Genomic DNA, 26,876 nt, shown 5'->3' with positions numbered 1-26,876 from the left:
GATAAAGGGAGTAATCCAACAGGAAGATATAACTATTATAAATATCTATGCACTTAATATAGGAGCACCTAAATATATAAAGCAGACTTTGATGGATTTAAAGGGCGAGATCAACAGCAATACTATAATAGTAGGAGATTTCAATACCCCACTAACATCACTAGATAGATCCTCAAGAAAGAAAATTAACAAAGAAAAGCAGACTTATTGGACACACTAGATCAACTCGATTTAATAGATATCTTCAGAGCCTTTCACCCTAAAGCAGCAGAATATACATTCTTTTCAAGTGCTCATAGTACATTCTCTAGGATAGACCACATGTTAGGGCACAAAAGTGGTCTCAATAAATATAAGAAGATTGAAATCATATCAAGCACTTTCTCCGATCACAATGGCATGAAACTAGAAATGAACCACAACAGAAAAGCTAAAAAATTCTCAAACACATGGAAACTAAATAGCAGGTTGTTAAATAACGAATGGATTAAGAATGAGATCAAAGAAGAAATAAAAATTTCCTAGAAACGAATGACAATGAGCATACAACAACTCAAAATTTATGGGACATAGCAAAAGCAGTACTGAGAGGGAAGTTCATGGCACTACAGGCACACTTTCAGAAGCTAGAAAAAGCTCAAAAAAAACCTAACCCTGCATCTAAAAGAATTAGAAAAAGAACAGCAAGTAAAGCCCAAATGTAGCAGAAGGAAGGAAATAATAAAGATCAGAGCAGAAATAAATGACATAGAGGCTAAAGAAACAATACAGAGGATCAATGAAACTAGGAGCTGGTTCTTTGAAAAGGTAAACAAGATTATGAACCTTTAACTAGAATCACCAAGAAAAAGAGAGAGAGGACTCAAATAAATAAAATTAGAAATGAGAGTGGAGAAATAACAACTGACACAACAGAAATACAAAATATTGTAAGAAAATATTATGAAGAACTGTATGCCAAAAAACTAGACAACCTAGATGAAATGGACAAATTCCTTGAAATATACAATCTTCCAAAAATCAATCTGGAAGAATCAGAAAACCTAAACAGACCGATTACAACAAATGAGATTGGAAACAGTTATCAAAAACTCCTAACAAAGAAAAGTCCGGGGCCTGATGGCTTCACAACTGAATTCTACCAAATACTGAAAGAAGAACTAACTCCTATCTTTCTCAAACTATTTCAAAAAATTCAAGAGGAAGGAAGACTTCCAAGCTCCTTTTATGAGGCGAGCATAATTCTGATTCCAAAACCAGGCAAAGACAACACAAAGAAAGAAAATTATACGCCAGTATCTCTGATGATTATAAATGCTAAAATCCTCATCAAAATATTAGCAAACCGAATCAACAGTATATGGAAAAAATCATACACCATGATCAAGTGGGATTTATTCTGGGGAGGCAAGGCTGGTACAATATTTGTAAATCAATCAATGGGATTCATCACATAAACAAAAAGAAGGAGAAAAACCATATGATAATTTCAATAGACGCAGAAAAAGCATTTGATAAAATCCAGCACCCATTCATGATCAAAACTCCCAGCAAAGTGGGAATACAGGGAACATACCTCAACATGATAAAAGCCATCTATGAGAAACCCACAGCCAACATCATACTCAATGGGCAAAAATTAAAGCAATCCCCTTAAGATCAGGAACAAAGCAGGGGTACCCCCTATCACCACTCTTATTTAACGTAATCCTGGAAGTCCTAGCCACAGCAATCAGACAAGAAGAAGAAATAAAAGGCAGTCAAGTTGGAAAAGAAGAAGTAAAACTATCATTATTTGCAGATGATATGATATTGTATATAGAAAACCCTAAAGTCTCAGTCAAAAAGCTACTGGACCGATAAATGAATTCAGCAAAGTGGCAGCATATAAAATTAATACTCTGAAATCAGAGGCATATTTATACGCCAACAATGAACAGTCTAAAAGAGAAATTAAGGAAACAATCCCCTTCACTATTACAACCAAAAAAATAAAGTACCTAGAAGTAAACTTAACCAAGGAGACTAAAGACTTGTACTCGGGCCCTGGCCGGTTGGCTCAGCGGTAGAGCGTCGGCCTGGCGTGCGGGGGACCCGGGTTCGATTCCCGGCCAGGGCACATAGGAGAAGCGCCCATTTGCTTCTCCACCCCTCTGCCGCGCCTTCCTCTCTGTCTCTCTCTTCCCCTCCCGCAGCGAGGCTCCATTGGAGCAAAGATGGCCCAGGCGCTGGGGATGGCTTCTTGGCCTCTGCCCCAGGCGCTAGAGTGGCTCTGGTCGCTGCAGAGCGACGCCCCGGAGGGGCCGAGCATCGCCCCCTGGTGGGCAGAGCTTCGCCCCTGGTGGGCGTGCCGGGTGGATCCCGGTTGGGCGCATGCGGGAGTCTGTCTGACTGTCTCTCCCCGTTTCCAGCTTCAGAAAAAAAAAAAAAAAGACTTATACTCGGAAAATTACAAAGCATTGATAAAAGAAATCAAGGAAGATACAAACAAGTGGAAGCATATACCGTGCTCATGGTTAGGAATAATGAACATCATTAAAATGTCTATATTACCCAAAGCAATCCATAAATTCAACACAATACCAATTAAAATTCCAATGACATACTTCAAAGATATAGATCGCATATTCCAAAAATGTATATGGAACCAAAAAAGAACACGAATAGCCTCAGCAATCTTAAAAAAGAAGCATAAAGTGGGAGGTATCACACTTCCTGATATCAAGTTATACTACAAGGCCATTGTACTCAAAATAGCCTGGTTCTGGCATAAGAGTAGGCATATAGATCAATGGAACAGAACAGAGAACCCAGAAATAAACCCACAGCTCTATGAACAACTGATATTTGACAAAGGAGGTAAGGAAATACAATGGAGTAAAGACAGCCTCTTTGACAAATGGTGTTGGGAAAATTGGACAGCTACCTGCAAAAAAATGAAACTAGATCACCAGCTTACACCACTCACAAAAATAAACTCAAAATGGATAAAAGACTTAAATGTAGGCCGTGAAACCATAAGCATCTTAGAAGAAAACATAGGCAGTAAGCTCTCCGACATCCTTTGGAGCAATATATTTGCTGATTTATCTCCCCAGGAAGTGAAATAAAAGACAGGATAAACAAATGGACTATATCAAACTAAAAAGCTTTTGCACAGCTAAAGACAATAAGAACAGAATAAAAAGACAAACTACACAATGGGAGAATATATTTGACAATACGTCTGATAAGGGGTTAATAAACAAAATTTATAAAGAACTTGTAAATCTCAACACCAGGAAGACAAACAATCCAATCAAAAAATGGGAAAAAGAAATGAATAGACACTTTTCCAAAGAGGACATACACATGATGCCAATAGGCATATGAAAAAATGCTCAACATCACTATTCATTAGAGAAATGCAAATTAAAACCACAATGAGATACCACCTCACACCAGCCAGAATGGCGCTCATCAACAAAACAACACAGAATAAGTGCTGGCGAGGATGTGGAGAAAAGGGAACCCTCCTGCACTGCTGGTGGGAATGCAGACCGGTGCAGCCACTGTGGAAAACAGTATGGAGATTCCTCAAAAAACTGAAAATCAAACTGCCTTTTGACCCAGCTATCCCACTTTTAGGAATATACCCCAAGGACACCATAGAACGGCTCCAAAAGGAGAAATGCACCCCCATGTTTGTGGCCGCATTGTTCACAATAGCGAGGATCTGGAAACAGCCCAAGTGTCTTTCATAGGACGAGTGGATTAAAAAGCTTTGGTACATATATACTATGGAATACTACTCAGCCATTAGAAATGATGACATCAGATCATTTACAATAACATGGATGGACCTTGATAACATTATACTGAGTGAAAGAAGTAAATCAGAAAAAACTAAGAACTATATGAATCCATAGATAGATGGGACATAAAAATGAGACTCAGAGACATGAACAAGAATGTTATAGCAATAAGGGTGGGAGTGTCGGGGGAGGGGGGAGGGGGCGAGGAAGGAGATAGGGGATGGGGGACGGGAGGTGCACAAAGAAAACCAGATAGAAGGTGACAGAAGACAATTTGACTCTGGGTGAGGGGTATACAACACAATCATAGGTCAAAATAATCTGGAGATATTTTCTCTCAACATATGTACCCTGATTTATCAATGTCACTGCATTAAATTTAATAATAAAGAATAACAAACAAAAAAAGAGAGAAAGAAATAAAAAGAAAGGGACATTAATGCACACCTTCTGCTACCTTTTTATTTCTCCTTTCTTACATTCTTCCCAGTCTTGAACCAATTTCTGTTAGAGAGAAAAATCTGGTGAAAATCTGTTCAACGCATTTATTTTCTGCTAAAAAGTGTGGCCTTCTTATTGTGGGTTGCAGAACTTATTAGAGCAAAGATATTTCTAACTTAAAGACTCATTGGAAAAATATATAGAACATGATGAATATTTGCTATGGTCAAACTCTAGTTTTACAGGTTGATAAGCAGACTTTAAGCAAAGTTCCTTTATTGAAAAACAATGACAATAACAACAAACTACTATTGGGTTCTCTAAATTGTCTTCAGTGATAAACTGATATGGATCTATATTGAGAAAAAGAATGTAATAGGTAACTCAGAATAATAGATAATCCAAAAGGCTCATTTGTTTTCTTATATACATTGTAAGCTAATTTTTATCAGTTGCGTGTGGTGTTCTAAGGTGCATATTTTACTTAGATTAAATTTCTTTTTATTTCTTAGCAATACATCGTATTAGGCTGACCTTGCAGTAATGTTGCAATAGATAATTAAAATTTGACTACTTAAATAATGGAAAATTCAGAGTGCTAGCTCCTAACTGGATAGATATTCCTTCTGTATTATTAGGACATAGTTAAAGCAAGGTCTGTGTTTTAAATAGGTTCTTTCTTTTATTTCATTGTTGGAATTCCTTTTTGAATCAAACAGCATGATGGAGAGAAACAAATTTTAGTTTAAGGTTAAGAGTTTATTCAGGTATAATAATACATACATGTAATCACAATACATTAATTAAATGTTTAAATGAACTAGAGTGAAGAATTGGAAACTTTATGAATTTAAACCTGTGGAATGCTAGATTTGCTGGCAAAATTAGAATTTTACCCAATGTGGAGAAATTGCTTATTGGAAAAGCACTGTATAGCCTGACTGTAAAATAAACAGATTAAAGAGTGAAGGAGGGATTGAGTAAAGCAGGTTAAACGGTGTACGCCAATGAAGTAGCTGAAAACCAGGAGCAGATATGTATCGGTATTCTTTGTGCATTAGCAGCCTTGCTCAGATTACCAGTGACCTTTGATAGTGTTTGAATTTTTAGCGTGGTAACGACTTGTCAGTGTGATCATTTGACCTCCTGTCACTATAGCTATTCTGAGAGATTAGTAGATATTTTGGAACCGTTTTTATTAATGCCTGTCTTAATTTAAGACTTTTTTTTCACATTGTTTGCTAATCTTAGCATCTAACAATCTAAAAAACCAGGATAAAGTAATGTGGTTCACCTGTGTTCTATCCTAAGGGAAATGTGACTAGTTGACTTCAGATTATAGCACACACACAGTTGTGTGTGTCAAAGACCTAGGCTTTAAAATATCTTTATACAGTGATATTTACTTTTAATAAGATGAAAAGTAATTTTCTTTTACTATATGCTAGATTTTTAAGAGAACCTTGTCACATGGTAATGACTTAAATTTCCCAATTTCATAGTCACCTTCTGCTCATCTCACTTTAATAATTTGAAATGAAGTTTTAGAATAATCTTTGTAAAAATACAACTTGTTTTTTCTTTCAGATAAATTAAAGATTATTCATCAGGCACATAAAGCAAAGGTACGTTTAATATGTACAGTATCTGGTACATAGGAAGTAATCAATGTTGGTTGACTTAGTGAATACATGAAGTCATGTATTTCCTTTTATCTTTATTTATTTTTTTAATGAGAGAGAGACAGGAAAGGAGAGAGATGAGAAGCGTCAGCTCATAGTTGTGGCACTTTAGTTGTTTATTGATTACTCCTCATACGTGCCTTGACCTGGGAGAGGGGAATCAAGCCGAGCCTGTGACCCTTGCTCAAGCCAGCAACCTTGGGCTCAAGTCAGAGACCTTGGGCTTCAAACCAGTGACTTTGAGCTCAAGCCAGTGACCATGGGGTCATGTCGATGGATCCCATGCTCAAGCTTGCAACCCCACACTCAAGCCAGATAAGCCTGCGCTCAAGCCAGTCACCTTGGGATTTATTTTTATTTTTATTTATTCATTTTAGAGAGGAGAGGGAGAGAGAGAGAGAGAGAGAGAGAGAGAGAAGGGGGGAGAGGAGCTAGAAGCATCAACTCCTGTATGTGCCTTGACCAGGCAAGCCCAGGGTTTCGAACCGGCGACCTCAGCATTTCCAGGTCGATGCTTTATCCACTGCTCCACCACAGGTCAGGCCCACCTTGGGATTTTGAACCTGGGACCTCAGCATCCCAGGTCAACACTGTATCCACTGTGCCACTACTGGTCAGGCAAGACCTGTACTTCTAAAATATTTTCATCATGATAGCATTTTCATTTTGTAAGTATCCTTTCTACAGCTTTACTTTTCCATTAAAGAAAAAAAAACTTCTAAGTCATGTTCCTATTCATTGTAGCTTCATTCAAAAGTGTTAATTTTTTAAAAAGGATTCATGTAGCCCTGGCCGGATGTTCTGCTGGTTAGAGCATCATCTCAAAGCGTAGAGGTTGCTGGTTCAATCCTTGGTAAGAACACATACAGGAATAGATGTATGTTCCTGTCTCTTTCTCTTTTTCTCCCTTCCTCTCTCTCTAAAATCAATCAAATAAACAAACAAAAAAATTAAAAAAAAGATTCATGTCATATTGAACATAAAATAAGCACAAAACTTTGTAAATTCAGGCTACATATAAAAGAAGCCACTTATTATCTGGCTAACCAGGCTCTTTGATTTTCTGAATCCTATGAGGAAAGAAAGGAGCCCAGAGCAAATAAAAATAATCTGCTTTTTCTGAGTTGCCTCTCCTGCCTTGGAGGAGAAGGCTCAGGACGTGGCTCTGGGGGGCAAACGCTCTAGTTCCCCACAGGACATGGCCTGCAAGCTAACGGGTCCTGCCTGTCCCAGAGAGAGCTGCTATTGTGTTTATTGTTTGTTTACATTCCTGTTTTATTATTTTTAGAGTAATTTTTTATGAAACTACAATCAAAATTTCACTTCTTACACAGACTAGAGTGGGATTCTTTCTCTTGAATCTCGATGACCCTTGTGCTGTACTGACTCCTAATAATAGCAGTAATCTTCCTCTGTTATACAAACTACTCAAGTGCAAGGGAACATGTCTTACTCTTCACAGCTCCAGTACCTATCACAGTGTCTCATTCATAGGAATGTTTCTATAACAATTTTTGATTGAAGTATTTATTTATGAATTCACTTAATTTTATTCCCTTTGCTGTTTGTAGATGCCCTTGATAAACCCAAATCAGCTTTCAAATAAATACATATTTGAAAGGTTATAAAGAAAATAGCATTAGGGTATATATGTTGTTGACTATGAATTAGTAACTTAAAATTTTTATTTCCTGTAGACTGGTGGTAGTACAGTGGATAGGGTGTTGACCTGGGATGCTGAGGTCTCAAGTTCAAAACCTTGAAGTGACCTGCTTGAGCATAGACTCATCGTGCTTGAGTGTGGAGTTGCTGACTTGAGCCTAACTGGCTTAAAGCCCAAGGTTACTGGCTTGAGCCCAAGGTCTCTGGTTTGAGCAAGGGATTACTGTATTGGCTTGAACCCCCTGGTCAAGGCACATGTGAGGACAGTAAAGACCTGTTTAATGAATGACTTAGGTTTGAAAATGAAAGCCATAATGGGGATAAAGATGAACTAGAGTGAAGATGAGTAATGATTAGTTCAAGCTGGGTGATGGGTACACAGAAGGTTTACTGTACTATTCTCTACATTGCATGTTAGAAATCCTTCATAATTAAAAAAAGTAAAGAATGAAATGAATAAAAACACTTGAAGAAAACATGAAGTTTCAAAAGTAATCTTCTAGTGAAGGTGTTTCTAAGTATGATAGGGAACACAGAAACCATAAAAGATTGATACATTAATTCTTTATTCAACAAACATTAAGCACTTTTATTTAAAAATACTCTAAGAAAAATCAAAGAACAAATGAAAACTGGGGGAAATTTTTCTGACTTAGAGGAAAGGCCTAATTTTTTATTACTAGTTCTGTGGGGGAGAACTATGTAGCTGGATAGGGGATGGGAGGAGATCGACTTTCATTCTATCTGTATGCGGTTAGAGAGTTTTACCGTATTTCCCCATGTATAAGACATTCCCATGTACAAGACACACCTTAATTTTGGGGCCCAAAATTTGAAAAAAAAAATTATTATGTACAGTTATTGAATTCAAGTTTTATTCATCATAAAATTCATACAGCACCTCATCTGTGCGAAAAAGTGGGAAATGCTAGTTAAAAGAAGTCTACAACCATTGTATAAGATGCACCCAATTTTTAGACCCTAAATTTTTTGGAAAAAGATGTGTCTTATATACGGGGAAATATGGGTATATTATGAGTACATATTACCCATTCTAACACGATGCCTTTAATAGAGTTTGTTCCTGTTGATCTATGTGCTCTGAAGGTCAAGCCCCATGCTCTGCAGTGAGTGAAGCCTTGAGCCATGCAGCGTGCCTGCTGGGCCTTCTCTGTTGGCTGCTGAGAGGCCATTCTGTTATGCTCCCTCTCTGCCACATTCTAGAAATAGAGGACGTTGTTTCACAGTTGTATTCTGGTTGACAAGCGATACTGTGTGCCCAACTAATGGTCACCTCCATGTGCTATTTATGGGCAGATAACAACTCAAAATTTTCTCCTGTATTTATAATTTTTAGCTGGATTTGTAAATATTTTTGAAGAACAAACTCATCCACCACCACCCCCAATCACACAGAGAAATGTGACAGTTCATATAACATGGCACCAAGTGTTTATTAGCTAGATGTAGGGTTTTAGATATGTGGGCTTTTGGCCATTGGGGTAAACTTGTTTCTCCTGAAAGGCAGACTGGTCAGAGCTCAGACCTCAGTTCTGTGGCTGACCAGCTGTCTACTCTGTGCCTGTATCTTTTTAAAAAAAATTGATTGATTTTAGAGAGACAGAGAAAGGGAAGGGGAGAAGGAGAGAGAGAGAGAGAGAGAACCACTCATTTGTTGTTTCACTTAGTTATTCATTCATTGGTCACTTCCCATATGTGTCCTGACCAGGGATCGAACCCACAACCTTGGTGTTTTGGGTGACACTCTCACCGACTGAGCTAGCTGTTCTGGGCCTGTATCTTAACCAATCAGATCTGTCCTGGAATAGTGTAAGGATGAAATGATGCTGATGCTGGCAGCAAGAATGAGAACAGTTAACAGCTAACAGATAGTTCTTGCGGTTTGACGGACACTACACTGTGTTTTCTGTGTGTCATTTCATTTCATCCTCAGCACAGAGCAACAGAGGAGATATATTTTTCCCCCTTTTCTACAGATGAGGAAGCCGAGTCTAAAAGAGGCCATGTGGTTTGTTGAGAACATGCAGCTGGGCACTGAATTTTAGCCCACATTGAGACCCAAAGCCCTGTGCCACAGCCTGTCTCCCTAGAGCCATAGTGTGTGCACTTAGTAGGTGCTCACTGTTCACTTTTCTCCTTACAGTGATGGGAGTAGACTGTGATTTATATCATTACGATTGCCTGAAGTTCTTACCAAATACAGACCACATAGAAGCACTGATAAAATGCAGATTTGCTTTCTTTCTAGACAAATGAGCTTGTGCTGAGTTTGGAAGATGACGACAGACTCCTGCTGAAAGAAGATGGCACTCTGAAAGCAGCTGGAATCGGTGAGGAGAGTGGGGCGGTACCAGCCTGAGCTGGCCTGCATGGTGGCGCCTGGCTGACTGTATGTGGACAGCTCACTGCTAAGAGGGTGCTACCCTTGGTGCTGTTCCCACCACCGGGTGATTATTTCAGGGAGAAGAGTGACAAGCATTCAGATCATTGACTGAAGCAGTGGTTATCTGCTCTCTAAGTGTTCCAAGTGCAAATAGTTCATCTCAGAGGGTATGCTCAGAATTCTGCAAGGGTTATTTTAAGTGATTGACAGATTATTATTACTCAATAGCCTGCTTACTCTTATCAGCATCATTTGAACTAATGGTGTGAGAGCAATGGACTGGCATTGAATAATGGAGTGAGATGTTGTTTGCAGAACATGCAGTGTGGTTTCTGATGCCACTCTGGGATTTCAATAGGAGCCTGGAGTGTGCAGGTGAGAGCTTGCCCAATTTACCCTGTCAGCCTGGAAAAGGCATATAGTTCTAGTTTAAAGAAATGCTGTGTTACATATTTTGTAACCATTAGATGTCACTCTAATTCTACTTATAGGTACACCTAAAGCTTATCTGGCAATAGGAGTGACGATTTTAAGAGAGGTGTGAGTAGTGGAAGGCACTATGCCTCTGACATACTGCTGTGGTTAGCGACACTAATGAAACATCATGAATCACACTTTATAGTTATTTATATGCACTGGTTAAGGCGCACTATATGTGAGGTCCATGTTAGGAAGCCTTATATTCTTTTTGACAGGTGTTCTATTGAGTTATTTTAGACACAGATGTCAGGAATCCACTTTTGAGTGATACATGTGGCTAAAGTGAGTTCCTGACAAATCTTCCAATTTAAATAGGATTTTAAAATAACATCTTATGAAACCTTAAACTTGTTTTCTGTGTTTATACTATTTATGTCTTTCCACATTATGAATATATAATATTGACCATATAATTATACATATGATTGATTACTATTATTTGAAAAAACAAATTTTATTTTGGCATTTATTTCTTCAAATGCTATCCTGTTATTATGGCAGGTGGCACCCACGTTATTGAGGCATGCGGCCCCTGCGAGCTAGACCCACAGAAAGCTATAATGAACATGACAGATTGGTATTGATGTAGGAATTGATGGATCTATCAAAAAGACTGAAAAATCCAAAAACAAACTAAAAAGAAGGATTTCAAAATTTTTTCAAAAAAAATTTTTTTTTTTTACAGAGACAGAGAGAGAGTCAGAGAGAGGGATAGATAGGGACAGAGAGACAGGAACGGAGAGAGATAAGAAGTATCAGTCATTAGTTTTTCATCGAGACACCTTAGTTGTTCATTGATTGCTTTCTCATATGTGCCTTGGCCGTGGGCCTTCAGCAGACCAAGTAACCCCTAGCTCGAGCCAGTGGCCTTGGGTCCATGCTGGTGAGCTTTGCTCAAACCAGATGAGCCCGCACTCAAGCTGGCGACCTCAGGGTCTCGAACTTGGGTCTTCTGCATCCCAGTCCGATGCTCTATCCACTGCGCCACCACTTGGTCAGGCATCAGTTTTTGACACATCAAATAAGTGGAGAAAGAATAAATTAGCCACTGTCTGACCGGTGGTGGTGTACTGATTAGGGCAGGGGTCCCCAAACTACGGCCTGTGGGCCACATGCAGCCCCCTGAGGCCATTTATCCAGCCCCCCGCCCACTTCCGGAAGGGGCACCTCTTTCATTGGTGGTCAGTGAGAGGAGCATAGTTCCCATTGAAATACTGGTCAGTTTGTTGATTTAAATTTACTTGTTCTTTATTTTAAATATTGTATTTGTTCCCATTTTGTTTTTTTACTTTAAAGTAAGATATGTGCAGTGTGCATAGGGATTTGTTCATAGTTTTTTTTTATAGTCCGGCCCTCCAACGATCTAAGGGACAGTGAACTGGCCCCCTATGTAAAAAGTTTGGGGACCCCTGGATTAGGGCGTCAACCTGGGACACTGAGGTCCTAGGTTCAAAACCTCGAGGCCACCGGCTTGAGTGCAGGGTCACCAGCTTGAGTGTGGAGTCACTGGCTTGAGCACAGGAGCCTTGACATGATATGAAGGTCACTGGTTTTAACCCAAGCTTGCTGGCTTGAGCCCAAGCTCGCTGGCTTGAGCAAGGTGTTACTGGCTTGGCTTGAGGCCCTCGGTCAAGGCACATATGAGAAGCATTCAATAAGTAACTAAAGTGTTGCAACTACGAGTTGATGCTTCTCATCTCTCTCTCTTCCTCTCTTGCTTTTCCTCTTTCTCTTTCCCTCTCTTTCTCTCTCTCTCCCCGTCTCTCCCTCCCCCCTCTCTCTATCTCAGAAAAATAAAAATTAAAAAAAGAATGAATTAGCCAGAACATGATATGGGGCTCATTGCCAAAGTGCTTGGGAAAATAAAATTTAAGTTTTTTTTTTTTATCTCAGTCTTTATTTCAAAATAAATTCTAGATGGATTAAGTGTTATAGTGTAAAATTATTTTGAAATGTAGCTCAATAGTTTTATAATCTTGGGGAGGAGAAGAACTTTCTGAGCATACCTATGAAGGCAGAGCCATAAGGTAGGAAGAAGTGATAGATTTGACCATATAAAAACTAAAAATATGTAAAGAGTTTAGAGAGGAGCAATAAACTAGGGAAAAGCATTTGCACTGTATAGGACAAAAAGTTATTAGCTTGACTTTATAAGAGCTCTTTTAATTAGCTTGAGAAAGATAAGAAATTCTACTGATAGAATAGCTTATTAGTCGTGAGAGAAAGGCACATGAAAATAGATCCGGTTGTGTATAGCATACTGGTCTTGTGGTATGAGTAGTAGAGTCCGGAACCAGAGTGCTTGATTGAGTTCACAACCCGAGAAGCTGCTTGCTCACTGTCTTGGTGACCTTGGCTAAGCAGTAATTTTAACTAGCAGGCATGAAGAAAGTGGTAGTGTTGGGAAATGTGTATGTTACCTGTAACTTTTTGTTGGTCAGCTTGACCAGTAAAACTTTCTCAAACTTAACCTGCTGTCAAGCCAAGGGGAACAGGCTTCCTCAAGCTCTGTGACTCCTGTGAGGTTGTGATATGTCTTCAGAGAGGCGGCTGTGCTCTCTCACCTTCCCTGTTTGTGAACCTCTGTTGCAGAGCTTTCGTTTATTGACTAGAAGTAGAATATATTGTGTGACACCTTTATTGTTTAAAAATATATATATTGCCTGACCTGCGGTGGCGCAGTGGGTAAAAGTGTTGACCTGGAACACTGAGGTTGCTGGGTTTGAAACCCTGGGCTTCCCTGGTCAAGGCACATATGGGAGTTGATGCTTTCTGCTCCTCCCTCCCTTCTCTCTCTCTCTCTCTGTCTTCTCTCTCTAAAATGAATAAATAAAATCTTAAAAAAATAGATAAATATTTAAAATATATATATATATATATTCACATGTCTATATGTGTATAAAGAGAAAACATCACTTGCCAAAATTATAGAAATGGTTTTTCTGGGAGATAGCATTGCTAAAAAAAAAAAAAAGATTTTTTTTCTTTACCATATTATCTAATTGTTCTTATAACTTAAAATTTTTCTACAGTTTACATATAAATTACACACACATATATATATATATTTTTGTATTTTTCTGAAGCTGGAAACGGGGAGAGACAGTCAGACAGACTCCCGCATGTGCCCTACCGGAATCCACCGGGCACGCCCACCAGGGGGCGATGCTCTGCCCCTCCGGAGCATCGAGCATCGATCTGCAGCGACCAGAGCAACTCTAGCACCTGGGGCAGAGGCCAAGGAGCCATCCCCAGCGCCCGGGCCATCTTTGCTCCAATGGAGCCTTGGCTGTGGGAGGGGAAGAGAGAGACAGAGAGGAAGGGGGGGGTGGAGAAGCAAATGGGCGCTTCTCCTATGTGCCCTGGCCGGGAATCATACCCGGGTCCCCCGCACGCCAGGCCGACGCTCTACCGCTGAGCCAACCGGCCAGGGCCTACATATATTTTTTTGTAAGAAATAAAGTCCTAAAGTTAGAGAAAATTGATTTGAATGAAGGCTCTGCATTTTACTTGTTTCATGACCTTCTGTAAGCCATTCGGCTTCTCTGAACTTCTATTTTGATTTCTATGAAGCAAAACAGAAATAACTAAACCTGTTTCAGAGGGTTGTCATCAGGGGTGAATGAAAGAAAGAACCAGAAGCATCTGGAGGAATGTACGTCAAGGCCTCAAAATATACTGCTCACAAAAATTAAGGAACATTTCAAAATGAATATGAAGTGATAAAATACCCCCTAATTTTTGTGAGCAGTGTACTTATTTTATTTAGAAACCATTTGGAGAAGGCAAGTGGCAAATGCTTTGAATGAATTAAAATGCTGAGTTGTTGGTCTAATTTTCCTTAATTTCAAGTGTATGTACTGAAACACCTGTACAGGTGAGAATCAAATTCATCTTTTTTGTCTTTCTAGTTTTGGACCAAGGTCTCTGATCAAATCAGATCCTTTTCATGAGACCTCTACGAGTTTCAGGGCAGTGCAAGGACTTCCCCTGCCCTCCTGCCCTGGCAAGCCCGGAGCCCTGGCTGAGGGCGGCTTTAGTCACTGCTGGGAACCATTCTCTCTTCTTCGTGTTCCTCTCTGTTGCCTAGAGCAGTGTTGGTGTCCCTGGGAGAACAAGGTGCAGTCATGCAGGGGGAGGAGGTAATGGTCCCTGGAGAGCGATAGGGAATTCTACTCCCCTGGAGTGGGAGTAGAATTATAAAAATGATCTTTGAAGTGTGTGATTTTTCTAGGGAATTATCCCTCCCTCAGTGCCATGTCTGGTTAGATTTTGAAGAGGTTTAAGAGGAAAATTCCAAGTCATCACTCACTTCCTCTCTAGCACTTGATCTTGCTGTGGAGCTGTCACTCTGCTATCATAGCCAGTTGCCATGGGAATAATGCCACTGCAACAAATTTATTATTAGGACTTTTCTGTAGAATTCATGAAAGGAAAAAGAAAGACTGAAGGGGAGGTGAAATTAGGGGAGCAAACTTGTTTGAAGACGTCTTTTCTCACAGAGAGTCTCCAGTTACCACTCTGGCCCTTTATCTGCATTGCTGCATCCCAGTTGTGTGCTCTGCCTGGGGGGGGGGGGGGGGGGGGGGGGCGCCTTTGTGGACTTTGTGCTGAAATGCATAAGTAAAAAGATTTGCTTTGTGGAAGGAAGAAAAAGGCTTTACTTAGAATTGTTACTTAAAATTTTATGAATTTTACCTTGTTTTTAACAATTGTAATTTTATGGACTAATTCCCCTAAGCAATAAATTTGCATGTAAGGTTTTTTTGTTTGTTTCTTGGGTGATCTTTTATCTTTTGTTTTGCTACATTCTGCATCTATTGAATTGTCTCTGGTTTACAAAAGAAATTGTGTTAGGGAAACTCTTTTAGAGCCAGTTGTGCTTTATTGGAACATTTTTAAAACAAGATACAGTGGGCCATTCTGTAAGTGCCAGTCTGGGGGAAGAGTTCACGTCGAGCCAGATCCTGTAATAATTCCAAAGCTCCCTTGTACTTCGGTCTCTTTTTGCGTGTTGCTCCTGTCATTTGTCCACAGCCAGGACGCCGTCTCTGTGCCTGGCTCCTTTTGGTTCTCTCCTGTGTACAGCTAATACTGCCTCCCATACCTTGATCAGGATCACGTTTGATTTTGTGTTAAGGTGGCTGTTCTTCATGTTAACATTGTAACAGCCACAGTCTGGGACTCGGTGAAGGAAGTGGTAAAGTTCTCTGGGTCTCAAATTGCTGCAGAGACCACTCCTAACTCTTCCTGTTTAGTTTTGTCAGTAATCTGGGATTATTATCACACTACAGCCTGCCCTGATCATTAATTTTCTGTACCACAGGGTCAGCGTACACGTGTGCATCCCATTTTTCAGACAGCAGTGTCTGTGCCTCATATCTCTCTGGGCTGATGATTATGCAGCTGGGGCTTAGAAAACTGTGTGAACCTTGTTTCAGACCGGTTTATTGAGATGTGATTTGTGTTTAAGTAGATTGCATTTAATTTTCCTTGACATTTTACATTTAGAATTGGTTTTCCTTATATTCTTTTATTTAAAGTCATTACTATTACTTTCTTGTGAAAGGTGTATGTGTATGTGTGTGTGTCTGACTGTTTGAAAAAACATAAAATTATTGATTTCATAGCCAAAGTTGAAATGTTCTGGCTGTGTTTATGTCATTAAACTTGAAAGTCAGTATTACAATGATCCTCAAATGCGTTTGGAGGGCTCTTGATTTCATTCGATAGTAAAACGAAGGGACGAGCTGGCGGTGTATTTATTGGATTATAGATTGCATGTTCATTTCAGATTCACAAGCCAAGGCTCCAGGTGCCGGGATGCACTGGTGCCTGCAGCACTTTTAATTTAAAGTCAGGTGCCCTCGGGGATCAGCACACTGCAGATTCCTGGGGGTTCTTCCAGAGCCATTTTAAATAGAATTTGGGAAGCAAGAATTTAAGGGATAATGGTGGAAAGGTTGGTCTTATAGAGGTCTTGAAAATCTTTCATAATTCACTTTTACTTTAATTGGTAACTAAATTTGCATTATAAGTACATGAAACCATTCAAACATTTTCAACAGTTTTACAGATTAAAAAAAAATAACATTTTATTCTATTTTTGTTTGAGGACCACATTCCTAAAATTTAAAATTTATTTTATATCTTACTTTTGAATGTTCACAGGAACTTTTAATTTGTGATAATTTTCCAATTTGTTAAGGGTGAAAATTTTTGTCAACATGCACTGTATGAATTTAATTCATTTGTCAATCTAGTTATCCTGAAAAAATAAAGCATTAATTTGAAAATAAAATCTTTATCTTATATGATCTCATTTTGAGCCAGTATTATGAGAGAAGGCGTAAATACTTTATATGAATAATGGATTAATCAATAAGTTAATTAGACCCAAGAGAACCTGCTGCCAAAACAAAAATGCCTTGTCAGCCCTTTTTTTTTATGACAGCTTGTTCTGAGCCTATGATTTCTGTTCTGAAGAGCTGTATGAGGTATTAGTTCCTCAAAAGTGGTCCAGTTGAATGTCAGCTGCAGTAAGTGCACATTGTCATTGCTGTTAGCGTGCAGGGAGGGGAGTGCTGTGTGGACAAAGCACTGTGTGAAGTTCTGTGTGTAAATAGCACATCATTGTAGATGAAACCTAGAGGAAGACCAGGGTGCTATAGCTCATTCTCCATTAGAAGGAGGATAAGAATCACTTGCAATTTATATGCCCACTTTTGGGTTTGTCTCCCTTCAAAAAGGAAACCCTAGGAGCTCTTCATATAGAAGATAGACCTCAAAATATCTTATCTTTGAAGATCGGACTCTTTGAAGCCCCTTTTCAGTATTTTACTGATTTCAAGTGTGGAGCCTCTTACCCATTATTTTAAAAGGTTTTTTGAGGAGTACAATTTAACTATGTATTAACTAAATGCACCCCTCCTCATTGAATCTTCACTGTGATGATAGTTTGATTTTTATCAAGATTGATTTTCATGTAGTGGACTAGAATGACATTCTAAGACTATGGGTGACTTTATTTTTCCTTTCAACATTTCTGTATTTTCTGTAATGAGCATGGATAACTTACAGTTGAGAAACATTAAACTTGATATTCTTAAAACCAGCAAAATCATTCTTAATGAAATGTCATGCTAAGTATTTTAATTTCCTTCTTTTGTGACAGATTCTAATGATGAGACTAGAGTTGTAAATGAAGTGATAATCTTTGGTGACCCTCCTGATTATCCTATTTATTTGACTTGAATAGTTTTTACTTGTCTGTTTTTAGAGGATATGTTAATTGAGTGATCAGTATTCATTACAAATAATCTTGTCTGTTTTCCTGTCAAGATTCTGAAGGCCTTTTTGCTTTTCCTGTAAAAGCTAAACAGACTGTATTAACTTATGGTTTAATTTAAAAAACGAATATGGAACTTGTTGGCGCAACACCTTGAAGAATTGCATGTTTAATAATTGGAAGGCTTTCCATCAGATTTGTCTCCAGTTTGAATTAATAATGTTGCTGACTTATTGTTTTAGAAGACAGAGTCCTTGACCTGCTAGGTTGAAAGAATTGTGACTGCTCTGAACCTTTGTGGGTCCTTTAGCTGTGCCATATCCCCTGTGAATAATTAGAGCTATTTGAAGGTATTGCGGTAGAAGCCAATTTGTGTCTTTCACTTTGCATATTGTTGAAGCCTCATGAATAAATCATAGCAGGCAAAAAATTAACTTCTTCAGACACATATTTTGATGGGTCATGAGGGAGAATGTAAAGTGATCTGTAAAATATTCTACTGATCCTTTGAGTATTAAATTATTATATCTATAGGCTTATTTCAGAGGAAAAACTCTTTTTTCCTCCTTCAGTAATTGAGTAGCAAATTTGAAAAAAATAAAGGTTTGTTATTTTCTAGGACAGTGGAAAGGGAGCAAAGTTATGATTTCCTGAAAACCAGATTCTTGTGTTAATTCTTATTTTTAATTTTTTTGTTTATTTTTCTCTTTACTATTAAATTAGTTGAATCCTAGTATAACTTATACTTCTTGTTGATTTGAAATGTGAAACCAAACAATAACTCATCTTTCTCACTTTAGGTGTCTAAATCACTAAATCCAAGTAATGTGGCTGTCCATACTTGTTTAAAATACAACTTTATATTAAAATTATTTTCCATTTTTGTTTCTATCTTTTTCAGCCAATGAAACTGAAATTGCATTCTTCTGTGAAGAAGATTATAAGAACTACAAAGCTAATCCCATTTCATCCTGGTGAAAAGAGCACGGGTTTTCCTTTTCGCATACCTATATTAAGCTCTTTACTCCACTAGTGAGTTTTGAAGTTGACAAATAAACTTTAAAAATTAACTCCAGGCTCTGCTATTTAAGTGAAAATCTGTGGTGTTGTTTCCTTTCTGCAGGTTCTCATTGTTCTTTCTTGTTGTAAAGTAATATATTTGTGAGGAAAAGTGTGACTTATTTATTATTTAATATCATTTTTTCTGGAAGAGCCATTTGAAATGGTTTGGGTGGGCCTGCAAGCTGGTGAGGTGGGGTCTCGAGGAATCACTGTGGCAGGTGAGCAGCCTGAACCAGGTTGATGGAGGCTCAGATAAGGCTAGCAGGCTCCGTGGGTTAGGGGGCAGTGCTCAGAAAAAGAACAATGGCCTCTGATAGCACTTTTGTCTGGGAGAAAACTGTCCACCTCCCTGGCCCTTACTGGACAATTCAGTTCTTCCCTCTATGTACTGGAGCCTTTCAAGCTGGGGCCACAGCACTGGAGCTCAGAGCCAGTGAGTCTGAGAAAGTCAGTGTGTGGGCCCTTTAAGAGGAATACCTGAGACTCCAGCAGCCTCTGTCTCACTCATTTATCATGTCTACCCTGGGCTGCGGAGACTGGTATGGGACGGGGACCCCTTGCTCCTCTGAGGAACCCAGCACCCAAGATATTCCTCCCAATTTTTAACCACCACACTTAGGTGTAGTATAAATAAGCCTGTCTCTGCCCCTTCTACTCATCTCCATGTGGCTTTTGTATATCTTTAGTTCTAGGACGTCTGTCTGTCTAAACTTCAGGAGGTTCTCAATGATGGCTCTGTAGGTCAGCTGTAATTTGGATGTAGTCATGGGAGGAAGCAAGTATCCTGTTTACCAACTCCACCATCTTTTTTTTTTTTTAATAATTTTATTTTTTTAATGGGGCGACATCAGTAAATCAGGATACATATATTCAAAGATAACATGTCCAGGTTATCTTGTCATTCAATTATGTTGCATACCCATCACCCAAAGTCAGATTGTCCTCTGTCACCTTCTATTTAGTTTTCTTTGTGCCCCTCCCCCTCCTCCTTACCCTCTCTCTCTCCCCCCTCCCCTCCGTAACCACCACACTCTTATCAATGTCTCTTAGTCTCACTTTTATGTCCCACCTACGTATGGAATAATGCAGTTCCTGGTTTTTTCTGATTTAGTTATTTCACTTCGTATAATGTTATCAAGATCCCACCATTTTGCTGTAAATGATCCGATGTCATCATTTCTTATGGCTGAGTAGTATTCCATAGTGTATATGTGCCACATCTTCTTTATCCAGTCATCTACTGATGGGCTTTTTGGTTGTTTCCATGTCCTGGCCACTGAACTCCACCATCTTGACTAGGAATTCTAGTTCAGAATTTTCAAGTTTGAATTTTTTAAAGTGAAAAAAATAGTTTTTAAGAAATTGTCATGGGATATTGGTTCTTTAGACATCATTTGTTTTTCTGAAATTGGGGGTTATTTTGATAACTTGCCTGTTGGGTTCTTTAAAAGATTATAAGACTAAGGTTATTCTGTTTATTTTGTATTTTTTCCATAGTTTCTCATTAGAGCCACTGTTACTGTTTTTGGTTAGGAGGGATTATAAGAGACGGTTATGCCATCTTTCTACATGAAATTGAATTGAGTATATTTTAGGGAGGTTTTCTGATGTATTTCAGCCTACACAAATAATATTGCTGCTATATATAAAATATATATATATATTTAATCTGAGCTCTGTTTCATGACTTGAGAAGCAAACTATAATAGAACCAAACTCATTTATTTGGAGAGAGAAAGTAGCAGGATGTTTTGTCATCATTGAGAACAAATCTTAGTCATGGAAAACATGTTCTTTCAAAAGAATACTCTCAGTTCCTAATTCTAGCTATGACCAGGACCTGAAGAGTAGTCATTTAAAAGTACTCTCTCATCCTGCATGTGTCTAATCAGAACTCCAGAATTCCATGAACCCTTAAAACTGCCATAATGGCAAATTGGTTTCATGGCAGTAGAGGCTAACTTGAAAGAAACCATTCTTTTAAAAAATTCAACTGTGGATAATAGAATCAGAAGATGCTTTCTTTGTTGAAAGACTTAATAGAGCCTATTTAGATTTTTAAAATTTATTTGTTGTTTCATTCATTAAATAAACTGCTGAATGCACAAATTATCTAGCTTCTGGGGAGCTAAAAAAAAAAAAAGAATAAAAGACTATTTAGTTTTGCCTGACCTGTAGGAACACAGTGGATAAAGCATTGACCTAGAATGCTGAAGTCAATGCTTTGAAATCCTGGGCTTGCCCTGTCAAGACACAGATGACAAGCAACGACCAGCCCCCCCCCCCCCCCAAGCCCCCTCTTAAAAAAGAAATCAATCAATTAAAAAATCTTTAAAAAATGATAATATACAATTTTGCCTCAACGAGTGGGGAAACATATATAAACAAGTAATTTTAATAGCAGTGAAAATTGCTATGGAACCATTGATGATGAAATAATTCTGTGTGGGATTACTTTTTGTTTTAAAAGAAGTAACAGTTAAGCTTTGCCTTAAAAGATGGATAGGAATTTTTGTTTAGTAAAAAATATGGGGAAAGCCTTCAGGAAAAAGAAACAGCATATGTAAAAATAAAGTATATGAAAGAGCTTGGGGTGTTCAGTAGACAGTACAAATTTCAGTGTCCTGGAGTGTAAGCGCTTGGAATGAAGTGGAGGAAGATAAAACCCAGAGGTGAGTTGAACCTTCTAAGTCATGCTAAGGAGTTGGAACTCAATCTAATTGGTAGTTGGGAGCCAGTGGAAAGTTTTAAACAGGTAAATTACACGACTAGATTTGTAATTTAGAAAGTGAGCTTTCCAGCATTGTTCAGATGGCATTAAGGCTAGAGGACATTTGTCCTAGACCAGGTGAAGACTGGAAGGCTTTGAACTGGGACACAATGGAAGAGAAGGAGAGGAGAGGAAACCTTCTTGAGGTAGTGTTAACATAATTTGGTCCTGCATTAGATGGCAGCGTTGTGTTATGCACTTTACAAATATTATCTTATTTAATTTTTGCCACGACTGTTCAGTCTTTGTAGTATCATGCTTATTTATAAAGAGAAAATTGGGGCGCAGTGAGATGAAGTTATTTAGCCAAGGCGGTGCAGTCATGTGCGTTGGGATTGGAGGCAGGCCAGTCTTGCCCTTTCCACCCTATGGCCGCCCATTAGAGATATGAGGTAGAATTGTTACTGAAGGAGGACAGCGACCAGGTCGGGTCTACCCCAGCAAAGTCTGGAAATAGGATTCCTCGACAGTGTTGCAGAAGAAGAATTTCAGGGACACACATGTAGGAGGATTTTAAGCAATAGTGGCAAGATTAGAGTGAAAAGAGATAGTATGCCCTCAGAGAGGCAGAAAGTGGACTGGCTAAAGAAGTGGCTTCCCTGAGGTCCTTTGCTAAGCCTCCACATATTTTCTTGGGTTCAGAAAAGAGCAGGCTTTCTTTCAAACTATCCAATCTCTTTCTTGGCTTTTTCCGGGACTATGCCTATGCCCTGCCGCCATCCAGTCCCTTTCCTGGATCTTCCAGGATTGTGTGCCCTTATCTCAGGGGTCGGGAACCTTTTTGGCTGAGAGAGCCATGAGTACCACATATTTTAAAATGTAATTCCGTGAGAGCCATACAATGACCCGTGTACGTTATGCATTACCCAATAAAAATTTAGTGTTGTCGCCTGACTAGGCAGTGGCGCAGTGGATAGAGCATCGAATTGGGATGTGGAAGGACCCAGGTTCAAGACCCCGAGGTCACCAGCTTGAGCACGGGCTCATCTGGTTTGAGCAAAAAGCTCACCAGCTTGGACCCAAGGTTGCTGGCTTGAGCAAGGGGTTACTTGGTCTGCTGAAGGCCCGCAGTCAAGACACATATGAGAAAGCAATCAATGAACAACTAAGGTGTTGAAGCACGCAATGAAAAACTAATGATTGATGCTTCTCATCTCTCTCTGTTCCTGTCTATCTGTCCCTGTCTATTCCTCTCTCTGACTCACTCTCTGTCTTTGTAAAAAAAAAAAAAATTTGGTGTTGTCCCAGAGGACAGCTGTGATTGGCTCCAGCCACTCGCAACCATGAACATGAGCGGTAGGAAATAAATGGATTGTAATACATGAGAATGTTTTATATTTTTAGCGTTATTATTTTTTTTTATTAACGATTTGTCTGCAAGCCAGATGCAGCCATCAAAAGAGCCACAGCTGGCTCGCGAGCCATAGGTTCCTGACCCCTGCCTTATCTGATCTTCTTCCCAGACTAGTCCCCTCCTTCTTTATGGTTGCCATTTTGGCTCCTTCTGTGCGTGCCTCATAATTCTGCTTCATCATTTGGTTTCTACTATGCATGCACTCAGTGAAAGGCATTTTCCCTTTGCCCTCTCCCCCCTTGTCCACCACACAACAATCAGGCAGAACAGTGCGGTTGCTGCCTAGGGTAACTGAAAAGCAACTTCCCTGCTACATGGACAACTGGAGTGACTGTAAAACTGCCCTTTCCTAGTTAATTCGGCTTAATGAGATGTCTGCTTTCCTTGCTGCTTCCTTTTGTTGGTATCTGCTACTGTACCAGAATGACTTGGGAAATGACTGGGTGTGGAAGGTAGAAGGAGAGGGAAGTGTAGAGACTTAATTGATTATTGTGATTGGATTGATGGTGACAGCATTAACCCAAATGTAGAACAGGTTAAAGCAGGGATAGTCAACTTTTTATACCTACTGCCCACTTTTGTATCTCCGTTAGTAGTAAAATTTTCTAACCGCCCATTGGTTCCAAAGTAATGGTGATTTATAAAGTAGGGTAGTAACTTTACTTTATAAAATTTATAAAGCAGAGTTACAGCAAGTCAAAGCATACAATAATAATTACTTACCAAGTACTTTATATTGGATTTTCACTATGTTTGGCAGAATAAATCTTTATAAAACAACTTACTATAGTTAAATCTATCTTTTTATTTATACTTTGGTTGCTCCGCTACTGCCCACCATGAAAGCTGGAGCGCCCCCTAGTGGGCGGTAGGGACCAGGTTGACTACCACTGGGTTAAAGCATATTCCATTTATTCATTTTGTTTAAATTTTTTTATTCTTTTTTTCCAGTTCATTTTATAAACATTCTATTTAAACATAAGTTTTTATTTTTTAAGATTTTATTTATTGGTTTTATTTATTTATTATTATTTTTATGATTTTATTTATTCATTATAGAGAAGCGAGAGAAGAAAAGATAGAGAAGGGGAAGAGCAGGAATTATCAACTCCCATATGTGCCTTGATCAGGCAAGCCCAGGGTTTTGAACCAGCAACCTCAGTGTTCCAGGTCACTTTATCCACTGCACCACCACAGGTCAGGCTATTTATTTATTTATTTTTTAGTGAGAGAGACAGAGAAAGAGAGAGGGACAGACAGACAGGAAGGGAGAGAGATGAAAAGTATCAATTCTTTGTTGTGGCACCTTAGTTGTTCATTGATTACTTTCTCATATGTGCCTTTACTGGGAACTCCAGCTGAGCAAGTGACCCCTTGCTCAAGCCAGAAACCTTGGACTCAAGCTAGGGACCATGGGGTCATGTCTATGATCTCATGCTCAAACCAGTGACCCTGTGCTCAAGCCAGCAACCTTGGGGTTTCAAACCTGCATCCTTTGCGTCCCAGGCCAATGCTCTATCCACTGCGCCACTACCTAGTCAGGCTTATTTATTGATTTTAGAAAGAGGAGAGAAAGAGAGAGAGAGAAAGAGAGAGAAAGAAAGAGGCAGGAGGAGCGTGAAGAATCAACTTATAGTATTTTCTTTTCGTTTGTGCCTTGATTGGGCAAGCCTGGGGCTTCTAACTGGCAACCTCAGTGTTCTAGGTTGATGCTTTTTCCACTGTGCCACTTATGTCAGGCTAAACACAAGTTTGTAAAGAAAAATTAAGCATATCTTTACCTGTATGTTTTAATGAACAATACAAAAATATGTACACATAATCCTTTATTTTGGTGTGTATTTATTAGAAAGTTACATATAGGCTTTTTTCACTTATAAACATGAATGTAAAAATAAAAAATAGAAATATATGGTGACTGTAAAAGGTTTTTACCAGGAATGGAAGATTGGCTGAAAACTATAGGAAACCCATTGTGCTATATGGATAGCCCAGGTTGGTTAGGGCATTGTCCCGAATGGTTCAACCCCCAGTCAGGGTACATACAGGGACAACTTGATGTTCCTCTCTCTCTCTCTCTCTCTCTCTCTCTCTCTCTTTCTCCCTTCTTCTCTCACTAAAATCAATCAATTAGTCAATCTATAAAAAAATCAAGAAGAAAACCTGTTGATATAATTCACAAAATCTATAGATTAAAGAAGTAAGAAATTATGCTTATCTCAATAGTTGCATTTGAGTATATGCAACCCCATAAATGAATAAAAACTTGGAACAGAATGCCCTTAACTTCATGGATATCAACTGCAGAAAGCTATTCAGTAAAGTTTTTAAGCATACCTATTAGACATGATTAGGACAAGGATGACCACTGTCACCAGGACTATTCAGAATTCTTCTGCAGGTCTTATTGTAGTGGACACAATGCAAAAAGCAAAGTCAGAGAAAACCACAGATATTGGAAAGAAGAAGACAAACATTTATTTGCTGACAATAGGATTGTAAGAGAACCAACTGACAAGTTAGGAGAACTAATAAGAGACTACAGAAGTGCTTGATAATGAACCTAAAATTAAGTGTGCATAAAAGCTATAAAAATGTTACTAGAGAATATAAAATACTTAAATAAAGGGAGATATTATATGTTCATGGGTGGAAGCTTTGGTGTAGTAAGGACAAAGGATTCGTTTCCAGAATATACGAATAACTATTGCAAGTTAATGAGAAAAGGAAAAATATGCAACAGAAAAGTGGACACATTTTAGTAAAATAAATTGATAAAAAAAAGGAAGCCTGTATGTCTTATAAACATGTGGAAAGATGCACATCTGTTATTCGTGGAAATTCAAATGAAAACAACAACAGGTTACCATTTTCATTCATCAAGTTGGCAAAAAGTAAAGGATTTGGTGATAAGTATTGACAGTGATGTGGGCCTGCATCGCCAATGAGAGTATACATTTGTGCACAGTCACTTAGGCAAGCAATTTGGTGTGGTATCTATTAAAATAAACAAAAATCTATTCTACTGACCCAGCAGTTCTACTTCCTAGAATCCATCCCAAAGAAACCCTCGCACGCCGGCAGAAGGAGACATTTGTAAGCGAATTCACTGCAGTGTTGTTTGTAATAGAAAAACACTATAAATAGCCTAAATGGTACCAATAGGAGAGTAGTTAAAAAAAGACATGCTAGATCTATATTCTGGATTACTGCTTAACTTAAAACCATGAGGGACATCCATATTATTTACTGATGTACCATTTTTGAGACAGCTTTTTATTAGTTTGAGAGGGAGGGGGAGACAAGGATTTGTTCCTTGTTTATGCATTTATTTGTTGATTCTTGGATGTGCCCTTACTGGGGCTCAAACCTATAACTTTGCCATGTTGGGATGGATGAAACTGCAGAGGGACTCATAAAATGATGTCATTTGTTTGAAAATGCACAAAGTGCCTGACGTGTGGTGTCACAGTGGATGAAAGTGTCAGACCAGCCTAGTTATCCTCAGTAACCAGTACTAAAGCTCGAACCAATCGAGCCACTGGTTGTGGGAGGGGAAGAGGGAGAGAAGAGGGAGAAGCAGGGCTGAGAAGCAGATGGTCGCTTCGCATGTGTGCTCTGACCGGGGATTGAACCCAGGATGTCTGCACGCTGGCCAATGCTCTTTCCATGGAACCAACCAGCCAGAGCCTAAGATACTTTTTTCTATGCATATTTTTTAATGTTTTTGATCTTTTTGGTGAATTTTAAGTTACATAACTAATATTTGCATGTTAAAAATAACCAAATCCAAGGTAGAAAAGTAAAAATTCCCTTCCTCAAAGGTTACTCCTTTGCCTGGATTGGTGTTCATACTTTCAGAGTTTTTCTTTGCATATGTAATTATTTAAACGTACATTTTAACGCATTATCAATGATCGCTCTCTTACTTATGGCTGA

At 38.8% G+C, this 26,876-nt stretch overlaps 1 protein-coding gene across 7 annotated transcripts in view; it reads left to right on the top strand.

Moving 5' to 3' along the window:
• The window catches only part of C5H2orf76 (chromosome 5 C2orf76 homolog), a 97,937-nt gene extending 79,111 nt beyond the window's left edge, over positions 1-18,826 (top strand). For 6 of the 7 annotated variants that reach the window (XM_066280874.1, XM_066280873.1, XM_066280870.1 and 3 more), the window contains 3 exons: positions 5,823-5,860; positions 9,849-9,930; positions 18,653-18,826. In XM_066280874.1, coding sequence (XP_066136971.1) covers positions 5,823-5,860; positions 9,849-9,930; positions 18,653-18,729 — 197 coding nt within the window. In that variant the 3' untranslated portion in view covers positions 18,730-18,826. Of the gene's footprint in view, positions 1-5,822; positions 5,861-9,848; positions 9,931-14,374; positions 15,109-18,652 lie in introns of those variants that run through there. The other variant, XM_066280877.1, reaches the window with a different exon arrangement.
• Positions 18,827-26,876: the final 8,050 nt, after the last annotated feature.

The sequence above is a fragment of the Saccopteryx bilineata genome, chromosome 5, assembly GCF_036850765.1.
Source record: "Saccopteryx bilineata isolate mSacBil1 chromosome 5, mSacBil1_pri_phased_curated, whole genome shotgun sequence".
Taxonomy (NCBI): domain Eukaryota; kingdom Metazoa; phylum Chordata; class Mammalia; order Chiroptera; family Emballonuridae; genus Saccopteryx; species Saccopteryx bilineata.
This window is presented reverse-complemented; position numbering and strand designations above follow the sequence as displayed.